At 42.9% G+C, this 12,474-nt stretch overlaps 1 protein-coding gene across 1 annotated transcript in view; it reads left to right on the top strand.

Moving 5' to 3' along the window:
* Positions 1 to 12,474, top strand: part of CDH12 (cadherin 12) — a 1,379,166-nt gene that overhangs the window by 1,359,982 nt on the left and 6,710 nt on the right. Inside the window, exon 14 of the mRNA XM_077269712.1 lies at positions 4,412 to 4,663. Within this exon, the coding sequence (XP_077125827.1) occupies positions 4,412 to 4,663 (252 nt within the window). The remainder of the gene's footprint in view (positions 1 to 4,411; positions 4,664 to 12,474) is intronic.

Here is a 12,474-nt window from a genome sequence, read left to right as displayed (position 1 = left end):
GGGTTGTGAGACAGGGAGGATATGAGAGATGAGAAGTAGGTTCGTTTAGCTGTGGCGATTGTGGTCTTGAAAGTAGTGAGGGACTGTTTGAATGCGATGAAGTGCTCGTTGGAGTGGGATCTTTTCCATCTGCGCTCAGCAGCCCTGGAAGCTCGCCTTAGTTCTTTGGTCAGGCTGGTGTGCCAGGGCTGTCTGTTGATTTTGCGAGCTTTGGTATGTGTAAGTGGGGCAGCAGATTCCAAAGCTACAGCTATTGTGGTGTTATATAGAGCGGCAGCATCATCCGCATTGTGTAAGGAACTTATGTCTGTGAGAGGGAGGAGGGATTCAGAGAATGAATGTAGGTCAAGATGTTTAAGATTTCTGCGAGGGTGTGAAAGTTTGTGGGGTGGGGATTGTAGACATGGAGTGGAGAGGGAAGAGAATGTGAGAAGTTTGTGGTCAGAGAGAGGAAGAGGTGAGTTAGAGAGGTTAGATAAGGAGCAGAGGCGGGTGAAGATGAGGTCCAGTGTGTGATCATCTTTGTGAGTGGCTGCAGAAGACCATTGAGTGAGGCCGAAGGAGGACGTGAGAGATAGAAGTTTAGGGGCAGCTGAGAGGGAAGTGTCAATGGGGATGTTGAAGTCACCCATGATGATAGTGGGGATGTCCGCGGAAAGGAAATGAAGTATCCAGGTGGTGAAGTGGTCAAAGAAGGTGGTGGCTGGCCCTGAGGGGTGGTAAATGACAGCCAGTTGGAGGTTGAAGGGGGAGTAGATGCGCATAGAGTGCACCTCAAAGGAAGGGAGGGTAACAGAGGGTGGCAGTGGGATTGGGATGAAGGAGCAGTTATCTGACAGGAGAAAACCAACTCCTCCACCTTGTTTGCTGCTGGGGCAGGGTGTGTGAGAAAGGTGGAAGCCACCGTAAGAGAGTGCAGCAGGGGAGACTTTGTCAGAAGGGGTGAGCCAGGTTTCGGTGATGGCGAGGAATGAAAGTTTGGTAGTAACAAAAAGATCATGGATGTAGGAAAGCTTGTTGCAGACAGAGCGAGCATTCCACAGAGCTCCTGTTAGTGGGACTGGGGAATCAGGGGCTGGGTGAATGGGTATAAGGTTAGAGAGGTTATGGAAGATTGTGATAGAGCGTGGATGGGATGTAGAAATGACTGTGGGAATGTGGTGAGGAAGACCAGGATTTGGAGAGATATCACCAGCAGTGAGAAGGAGCAGAGAAAGTGTTAGCAGGTGGGAGAAGGAGAGGGTGTGAGGGGGCTGTCTGTGTTTGGAGGCAGAGGATTGTAGGTTAAGGAACAGTTCTGAGGAGGAGGTGAGATGGATGGGGAGGATTGAAGCAGAGATAAACAGTTCCTTACTTGGTGTGGGGATTAGGGGAGGTAGCATGAAGTGAAGGATTATAGGGGTGAGAGTGAAAATAAACAGAAACAATGTTTACAGTGACTGGCCAGTTACCTTCAGTTCCCTTCAGGTTCAATTCAGGTTTTAATTCTACTGTAAACTTCACACTTTTAGGACACACTTCTAGGAATAACACTGTAGACTAAAGTCATTGCAGACTTTAGCTATGCAATATATGTAAAACTAAGTGTGTTCAGGTGTGAAGCAGAGAGGAGTGGTCTCTGCTCATCTTAATCAGAGAATTAAGAGTAGACCAGATGCATACAATCAAGCATTGAGTAAACAAGGTCATAAATAACATGGGTGAGGTAAAGCTGGGGGTTAGCTGAAAGGCATACCATGAGAATGCTAGGAGCAGAGGAAAGTCTGTGTGCAAAGCTGGGTGATGTACTATGTGCACTTCATAGACAGACAGCAGGAGAGCTGGGTGGATGAACATACCATGAGAATGCTAGGAGCAGAGGAAAGTCTGTGTGCAAAGCTGGGTGATGTACTATGTGCACTTCATAGACAGACAGCAGGAGAGCAGGAGAGCTCGGTGGATGAACATACCATGAGAATGCTAGGAGCAGAGGAGAGTTTGTGTGCAAAGCTGGGTGATGTACTATGTGCACTTCATAGACAGCAGGAGAGCAGGAGAGCTGGGTGGATGAACATACCATGAGAATGCTAGGAGCAGAGGAAAGTCTGTGAGCAAAGCTGGGTGATGTACTATGTGCACTTCATAGACAGACAGCAGGAGAGCTGGGTGGATGAACATACCATGAGAATGCTTGGAGCAGAGGAAAGTCTGTGTGCAAAGCTGGGTGATGTACTATGTGCACTTCATAGACAGACAGCAGGAGAGCCGGAGAGCTGGGTGGATGAACATACCATGAGAATGCTAGGAGCAGAGGAAAGTCTGTGTGTGAAGCTGGGTGATGTACTATGTGCACTTCATAGACAGACAGCAGGAGAGCAGGTGAGCTCGGTGGATGAACATACCATGAGAATGCTAGGAGCAGAGGAAAGTCTGTGTGCAAAGCTGGGTGATGTACTATGTGCATTTCATAGACAGACAGCAGGAGAGCTAGGTGGATGAACATAACTGTCGGAAGAATAGAGATGCTTGTTAGAATGTGATGGTGGCAGGTAGCAGGGCACAGTCTGTATACATCTTTCAGGTTTTAATTCTACTGTAAACTTCACACTTTTAGGACACACTTCTAGGAATCACACTGCAGATTGCAGACAAGCTATTTGCATATTTCAATTCTTATGGGAGCACTGCATTACAAACATAGTACAAGAAACTTACTACAATGCTTGATCTGTATTGGGTTTGATTTTGCATCTAAGAAAGAATATTTTTAATTGTATACCTATATTGTGCATTTTTTTTATTCTTCCATTGACCTTTTTGATGCTATGATCTCAAATATTTTCGCATAGCAATAAGGCCTCTTTTACACATGTTTTAAGCTGGAAAGATAAAATAACTTTTTAAAATGAAGCATGTGCTTTATATAATTTTTGGTGAAACTTTTTATTTAGTATTATTGTGTACAGTGTTTTTTCCTTGTGTTTTTCAAGTCCTATATTCCTTATAGGAACAATTGTCAGAAAAAGAAGGCGGAATCACAAGCACAGACACACAGAAACGCACAACAAATCTGACCATTTCACAGTACCCTTTAAACTAACATATTGCACAGCAAAGAGAAATATGATGGTCGGAAATCTATCCTAATTATTTGTATATTTAGTTGTATTTGTTGCATTACTCAAGATAAGTGTCACGGTTCCACCCCTCAGTGTGTCTTGGATGCATTTATTGACAGCTCAGCCATCCAATCTGGTACAGGAGTGTGCTGAAGCTGTCAATGCTTTTTGATTGACAGCTCAGTCATGCAGTCTGGTACAAGTTTGTGCTGAACTGTCAGTGTAATGACTGACAGCTCGACTATCCAGTCTGAGACTGGTAGGTGCTGACTATCTCCACGTGTTCATTGTTCCAGGTGATTGCCATGCTACTTAAGTTCTGTATGCTTGAGTTCTTTGTGTTTGATCTTTCGTTGCCTGACCTTGGACCTCGTTCTGACCATCTGTCCACTTAACCCCTTCTGCTCTGAACCATTATCCTCTTTGTATTCTGACCTATGAACGTTACCTGACGTTTTTGTTTCTTCCTTCTGTTTATGATGCACCCTTCTGGTTTCTGACTCCTTACTCCATGACTATTCAGACTTACGGCTTGGCTGTGAGAAGTGACTAGCGTCACAATAAGAAAATGTGTTAAGCAAATTAAATATAAAAAGAAATACAAGTAAAAGTGAAATGTATAAGGTAATACTGTGGCAAAAAGATGGCATATCCAGCAAAACGATCTTTAAAATTTAGAAGTTTATTGTAAATAAATGAAAATCCAGAATTGCCTAGAAACTGCAGACGAAGTAGTAAATAAGCAGTCTGAAAAAAGTCTTTGTTTTCTTGATGTTGGATTGCATTTTGTTTACAATAAGCTTCTAACTGTTAAGGATCCTTATGCTAGATACTCTATTTTTTAATAGAACACTTGCTACGCCATAAGCTTTCCGAGCAAAAAGAATATACAAGTGAGGATGAGCTGATGTTTTTTCTTCTTTTTCCCTGTAATATTATTGCATTGCAAAAAAAATTACTGAATTCACAAAATAAAATAGCATTGATAGGTATTTTCCAGGGTTCAGACATTGATGACATTCTTAGTATATATCATTAATATCAGAGAGATGGACAGACGAAATCCAGAACTCCTTCCAAATAGCTCTTTATAACTTTGACATTAAATCACTAAGTCAGATATTAAGGGTATTAATGGACATGACCAGTCAGGGTGCTATGTGGTGGACTCTTGCCCATCTCATAATGATGACCCTCATCAATCACATAGTAATGGTAAGAATAGATCAACCATACGCTAACCCTGGAAAACTCTTAATTTAATTACAAATTTGCTATAATATATAATATAGATATACTTTTATTTTTTATAGATAATTCAGCTGGAATTGAAGCACAGAGACAAGGGTACAGTCGCAGAGATCAAGAGTTCTATCTCCTTCCAGTGGTGGTGGAGGACAGTAGTTATCCTATCCAAAGCAGTACAAGCACATTGACTATTAAAGTCTGCAGATGTGACTCAAGAGGGGTTATTCTCTCCTGCAATGTGGAAGCTATTTTTCTACCTGTTGGTTTAAGCACTGGTGCTTTGGTAGCAATTTTGCTGTGCATTATTATCCTTTTAGGTAAGATTGCTCAAAATTGTAGTGTATGTTGTTTTTTAATTATTTGTTTCTTGCTGTTTGTGCAGTTTTGCCAATACATGAAAGTGTTTAAGTTGGAAAACTGACTTGAGACACTTGAAATACTGTAGTAGCAAATTTTTTGCTCAGTGTGGAGTTGTGCAATAATTGTGCAACTTTTGTATTTTTCATGGCAGTTTCAAGCAAACTTTACCAAAATGATTGGAGCTGTGAAGGAGCCAGGGTTGGACATGTCATGGCTTTGCCCGCATGCCCATCAAATTCATGAAAGTGGTGATATTTCTTACACCAGAGCCGTTCTTCCAATCTCTGACTGGAAGAACATATCTGGTGAGGTTCAGGGAGGTGCATGACATTGATAAACTGCACCAAGTTCATTTGACATATGTTATTCTTACATGCCCCTTTTTAAAACTGAAATACGAAATGCTGATCTTAATTCAACAGGGCTTTAGTGTTCTGTCTACACTTCTTATTATATTTATGGTCAGTGCCTGTCTATTATTTATATGTAATGGTGCTTGAAAGTTTGTGATTTATTCGGAATTTTTCATATTTTGTGTAATTTTGACTTAAAATATCTGATTTTCATACAAGTCCTCCAAATAGATAAAAAGGACTAAATTAAACAACTGAGTAAAAATATTTAATAGTTATTTTTATTAAAGGCGAAAAATGATCCAATATAACACGACTGTGAGTGGAAAAATTATGCGAAGCTTTGCTTTCAGAAATGGCATAAATAGAGTCTTATAGGCCACGGGGCAGAATTTGGACCTGAGACATCCCTCTCCCTCTCCCTTCCTGCTCCAAACATACACTAGTATGTTACTCCGTTGCATGGGCCCAGAAGTATAGAGTTTTTCTTAGTCCCCCATAAAAATATTATTTTTCATTGAAATGTGGTAAAAAAATGACAATAAGATAATTTTCGAACTAATATGCCTAAATGGTGCAGTCATACAGGTAACGCATGACAAATATTATCACCATACTATTACTGAATAGATCTCATTACACTAAGAGCACTATTTCAATAATGCCACTTAAAAGAAACAAATTCAACCACACCATCACCATTTTACCGCCATATAAAGTCTGAATATAACCATGATCTTTTTACTGAACAAAACTCACATACCAATATACAAAGACCAATATACCAATAATCCCATGTACAAGGGACACATAGTAAACCAAGACAATGACAGACACCTTGTCACTATCATATAGTGACTGAATTTTACCAATATACAGAATATTAACAAAAATCACAGTACTAAAACTAACACTGTACTACCTCCAAACATTGACTGTGTAGTTGAAGCTATCAGCGATTATGTCAATGATGCTTCCAAATAAAGTCATTCATTTTCTTTCTTCTTCAACCAGCTCAGAAAGCTATGACTTCTTCCAGCCATAACTCGTCTCTGCTAAGTGTAACACAGACATCTCTGGCTGACCAACGTTAGTGCACTCTTGTAAGATAAATTATAGTATCAGTAATATAACGTTAAATTAAGACAGCCAGTGTGCCATGATACACTTGAACAAACGTGTTGTGAAGAGAAAAAATTAATAAATCCGTGTTCATAAAACAAAACAGATTGTCCACTCATAACTGATTGTCATCACGTTGATTAAAAACACTAGACTCTAATTTCACCATTAAATTATGCGCTCATTATGAAGGTTCACATACTTTTGCCACCACAGACATTGTAATACTAGATCATTTCCTATTTGAAAAAATTAACAGTAATATTTTTTTACTCATTTGTTTTATTTTATTCTCTTTATCTACTATTAGGACTTATGTTAAAATCTGATGCAGGTTTAAATAAAAAAATGTAAAAATATGGAAAATGTTGAGTATTTCACAAACTTTCTAGTCATAAGAGCTCCTTAATGTATTATAAATGTGGCCTAAATATGTAGAACAGTATATTTCATACTCCAATTTTCTAATAGACATTGAGGTTATTATTATTAATACTAACTCTAAACTCAGTATGGAAAGATATTAAATTTCTCACAGTGATTTATGAAGTTTTATAAATGTGGTGCATCTGTATATTTTAGGGGTGGAAGTTATCAAAAGGGGAATTTTTAAAGTCAATTTTGATTACAGCTGTGCTTTCACTATTTGTAACCAATGTATCAAAGTGTTGCAATATGTTTGATAAATTAGGTTTAGATTTAAAAATGCAATAGTTTCTGGTATATGTAGATACTTTTTTTTTTACTTTTTATTTCACCTCTCTACTAAACTGAGATTATGTTTTTTTTTTGTATATTTTTTTTTACTGTTGCTATTCATAAATCTGACTTAATCATCATTTATATATTCATAGTAAAAAAGTAGCAAAAAGTTGCAAAATTATTGTTCAAATACTGAATGCAAAATATTTTCCAACTTCATGAAATTAAAAGCAAAAATGTTGAAAATCTATCAATACATTTTCTCAATGTTTACAAGACCTGCTAGTCAGCTTAGTTTGTGACCAAAATTTGAGTCAAAAGTTTGGCAAATTTTCTGTCACAATGGTCACATATAAGGTTGGCTCCTTTTATACCAATCATTGTCATTATGGCAAAATCAAATCCTTTTTTCAGACAAAGCAAAATAGTGTCTAAAACACATAATAAGTAATTTTATTATCATGAAATTCTTGTGCATTTAGCTTAGGAAATGCATTATACCTGTCAATACTACATCGCCAGAAGCTTCTTAGACCATGCTCCTGACATGGTCTAACAGACTTGCCGTAGTTGGCTGACCTAGAGGTTATTATAACAACCTCAAATTGCCATGACAGTGAATGAGCCCTTGCGATAATGTCACAGAGAGGCATGGATTGGACAGGAAAGGGAGCCCCCTCCCTCTCCTAGCCTCCCAAATACTGTGATCAATATCAATTGCTGAATTTAGAGGGTTGAACAGCCAGGTGGGGTGTGGACACTGCTCCTAGTAGTGACAGCCGGATCTCAGCTAACAAGTAGAAATTGGCCAGCAGCACTTATATAGGACACACATCATACCCACAGAAAGATGCAATGTCCAAAACTACAAAGAGCTCTCTTGGAAAAAATGCTTTAAAATAAGTGAAAGGCCGCTTTCAAGCTCAGGTGAAGAAAATAAATCTTCTTTTATTCTGCCAAATACAATGTAACGTTTCGACCAGATACAAATCTGTCATGCTGCTATCATGTGAGTTGAGCTTCTGGCAGTAACCATTCACACACGGCTCCTGTGCCGCGATCAATCGACATGATGTACCCATACGTCAGAGGTTGAGAAACTCTATCTGACCATGATGTATGGGTAAAGGTACCGTCACACTAAGCGACTTTGCAGCGAGAACGACGACGTGCAGCGTCCTGGATAGCGATCTCGTTGTGTTTGACACGCAGCAGCGATCTGGATCCCGCTGTGATATCACTAGTCGGAGCTAGAAGTCCAGAACTTTATTTTGTCGCTGATCACCCGCTGTCATCGCTGGATCGGTGTGTGTGACACCGATCCAGCGATGTGTTCACTTGTAACCAGGGTAAATATCGGGTTACTAAGCACAGGGCCGCGCTTAGTAACCCAATATTTACCCTGGTTACCATTGTAAAAGTTAAAAAAAACACTACATACTCACCTGCTGATGTCTGTCACGTCCCCCGCCGGCGGCTTCCCTGCACTGAATGTGTCAGCGCTGGCCGTAAAGCAGAGCACAGCGGTGACTTCACCACTGCTGCCGGCGCTGACACATTCTGTCAGTGCAGGAAGCTCTCGGCAGCAGCGCGTAACACTGTGGATGCCGGGGGACATGACAGACATCAGAAGGTGAGTATGTAGTGTTTTTTTTTACTTTTACAATGGTAACCAGGGTAAATATCGGGTTACTATGCGCAGCCCTGCACTTAGTAACCCGATGTTTACCCTGGTTACCCGGGTGCTGCAGGGGGACTTCGGCATCGTTGAAGACAGTTTCAACGATGCCGAAGTCGTTCCCCTGTCCTTGGTCACTGAGAGAGCTGTCTGTGTGACAGCTCCCCAGCGACCACACAACGACTTACCAACGATCGCATCGCTGGTCGTGATCTTTGGTAAGTCGTTTAGTGTAACAGTACACTTAGTCAAAGGTCACGAAGGGCTTAAGCATGCTGGCATTTCCATTCTTTACTGATAGTGTGCTTTTTTAAAATGCTCAGGAGATGCACCATATTATATTCTATATTAGTAGTTTAGCACAATTTTAATTAAACATTACATTGCAATTGGTTTAAATCCACATTAATATCTGCTGCGTAATTTGACATGCTGAGGACTTTAAATTTTACTACTGCTATAATAATCATATCTTTCTCTGTCCAGAAACTCTGGAAGCAAAATATATTTATGTATTGGACCTATAGAAGCATACCCTGTGTTAGGGCTAGCAGAACACACCAAATAATTAGAAAGATAGAGTAAGGTGCGTTCGCAGTCCGGGGTCCACCGTGCAGAGACGGAACCTGCTGCTAAGTAATGATGGACTATATGGCGGTACAATATGGATTCACTCACAGGTTAACTTCACCCAGTATGAAGAAAGCGAACCCTGTTGCGTCACAGAGCCGCGGTACCGCACAAAGAGAGCAAGCAAGGAGTCACAGAATTCTACCCCTAGACTTGGGATTAGAGTACAACTAGATCCCTTGCCTCGACACTGCAACTGGGGTGTCAGCGTAACCAAAATAATAATTTAGATGCACGGGAGTGTGTGCGGTGCCGCTCTGGTGGATGCCAGGCTTGGATAAGGAAAGCGCTGTGAAAGCACACGGCGCAGCACTGGCGGTCACAGCAATCTGACGCTGTATTGTGTGTCATGTGCTGATGGCTAAGTCGGGCGCTAGATAGCAATCATCCACCTTACGCGAGCAGTCATACACAAGGGAGGGGATAATTAATGAACGACTATCACACATCAACACACACACGTTTACAAGTGTACACTAGCGCATGGCCGTGCGGCCATGCAAACCTTTTATAGCTGCAGCAAGTACAGGACCTTCCCAGAAGGACCAATAGGAGGCTGCCACAAAAGTTGAGCACCTTCAGGACCTTCCTAAAGGACCAATGGGATTTGCTGCAGTATCTAAGCAAGTGACCCTTGATTTCCAATGAGAGATCTTGCCCTGGGCATGCTCAGAAGGGGAAAAGCAGGACTTAGTCCCAAAAACATCTGCTCGCCGCTGCCCAGTACTGACTACAATGGCAGAAGCTGGAAAGGCAGCAGTAACCCTTTGCACAGAGTCAGACTGAGCAAGACATAGGGATCGACGTCTCCGCTTAGCAGTCTCCACTGTGGCTGGAGAAGAATGGGAGACCGCAGCGAAGATGGTTCGAGATTCACCTTGTGCAGAGGTGGGAACCCGACACCTAACATTGCCCCCCTCCTTGGACCTCGCTACGCTAGAACTCAGCAATGAGCTGTGGAGCTCGAATGTGCTCAGCAGGCTCCCAGGACCTGTCCTCTGGACCGTAACCCTTCCAATCCACCAAATAGAATTTTTTGCCACGTATCACCTTGCACCCCAAAATAGTGTTCACCTCGTAATCGTCCGTAGACGAACCCGATGTCCCGGAAGATGACTTGGAAAACCGGGACATGTATGCGGGCTTCAAGAGGGACACATGAAAGGTGTCGGTGATACCTAGGCGTGGAGGAAGGGCTAGACAGTAGACCACAGGGTTAACCTGTTCGAGGACCTTGAAGGGACCCAAGTAGCGGGGTGCAAACTTAGTGGACTCAACTTGCAGCCTGATGTTAGAGGCAGAGAGCCACACCAAGTCGCCAGGAGCAAAGATCGGAGCGGGGTTCTGATGTGCATCGGCGGAGGTCCTCATTCTCTCCTTGGAGACCCGAATGGCATCCTTAGTGCGGTCCCAAATGTCCCGTGCATCCACATCCCAGTCTGCCACCCTGGATTCGGTGGAAAACACTGGCATGGGCACAGGGACACGCAGTTGCTGGCTGTAATTTAGGAGGAATGGAGTCTGACTGGTGGAGTCGGCTACGGTGTTGTTAAGCACAAACTCCGCCCACAGTAGCAAGGATGCCCAGTCATCCTGCCTGGCAGAAACAAGATGTCATAAATATGTGACCAGGGTCTGGTTGGCCCTCTCAACCAACCCATTCGTCTCGGGATGATATGCCGAGGAGAGATTCAACTCAATACTGAGTAGACGACAAAGCTCTCTCCAGAATCGAGACGCAAACTGGGAACCCCGGACACTGAAAATTTTGTCCGGCATACCGCATAGGCGAAAGATATGCTTGATGAACAATGCTGCCAGAGCCCGTGCAGAAGGTAACCGTGGAAGAGGCACCAAGTGCACCATTTTGGAAAAATGGTCGGTGATCACCCAGATAATGGTGCAGCTACGAGACTTAGGTAAGCCTACCACAAAATCCATCCCGACCATCTCCCAGGGCCTGTCCGCCACCAGCAAGGGGTAAAACAACCCAGCTGGCCATTGCCAAGGAGACTTGTTCTTGGCGCAAGAGACACACGCCCGAACATAATCTGCGACATCACGAGCAATATGCGGCCAGCAGTATATCCTCGCCAGTAGCTCAGATGTTCTTTTGGACCTGAAATGTCCACCCACCCTGGACGAGTGAGCCCAAGAGAGAACCTCCGGACGCAGGCTGGATGGTACAAAAGTCTTGTCCGGAGGCACAGACTCTAGCGAAACTGGGGCCACGGTTCTCAGGCTCTCGGTGGGGACAATAAGCCAAGGATCCTCTTCCTCCTCCTCAGATGATACAGTGGAGCGAGAGAGAGCATCGGCACGAATGTTCTTCTCCCCGGAAAGAAAATGGAGGATGAAATGAAACCGGGAGAAGAACAAGGACCATCTGGCCAGGCGAGAATTTAACCGCTGGGCTGTCTGCAAGTACACTAAATTCTTGTGGTCTGTGAAGACTTGGAAGGGAAAACGAGCCCCCTCCAAGAGATGGCTCCACTCTGAGAAGGCCAACTTCATGGCTAGCAACTCCCTGTCCCCGATGGAATAATTCCTCTCCGCTGGTGAGAAGGTCTTAGAAAAGAAGAAGCAAGGATGCTTCCAACCTTGAGCATTCTTTTGGAAAAGGACTGCTCCAGCACCAATGGATGAGGCATCTATCTCCATTATAAATGGCTTATCTACATCGGAGCGATGTAGGATGGGAGCGCTAGCGAAGTGTGACTTAATGGAGTGAAAGGCCTTGGAGACCTCCTTAGACCACAATTTGGGATTTGTTCCCTTCTATGTGAGGGCAACCAAGGGAGCTACCAAAGTTGAGAAGTGTATAATGACCTAGCGATAGTAATTAATGAACACCATAAAGCGCTGCACCGCTTTAAGAGAATGGGGTTCCTGCCAATCCATCACAGCCTGTAGTTTGGCAGGATCCATAGCCAATCCCTGGGCAGAGATAATAAAGCCCAGGAAAAGTAAGGACTCCTGCTCAAACACACATTTCTCGAACTTTGCATAGAGGGAATTTGCCCGTAAGAGGTCAAAGACTCTGCAAATATCTCTCCGGTGGGAGTCAATATCTGGAGAGTAGATGAGAATATCATCCAGATAGACTACGACCAAGGTGGAGAGCATATCCCAGAAGATGTCATTCACAAAGTCTTGGAAAATGGCTGGGGCATTGCAGAGCCCGAAGGGCATCACCAGATATTCATAGTGCCCATCCCTGGTGTTAAAAGCCATCTTCCATTCGTCCCCCTCATGGATGCGAATCAGGTTGTAAGCACCCCAC

Source organism: Ranitomeya variabilis, chromosome 6 (assembly GCF_051348905.1).
Source record: "Ranitomeya variabilis isolate aRanVar5 chromosome 6, aRanVar5.hap1, whole genome shotgun sequence".
NCBI classification, from domain to species: domain Eukaryota; kingdom Metazoa; phylum Chordata; class Amphibia; order Anura; family Dendrobatidae; genus Ranitomeya; species Ranitomeya variabilis.
Note: the sequence above shows the minus strand (reverse complement) of the source record. Positions and strands in the feature narration are given on the sequence as shown.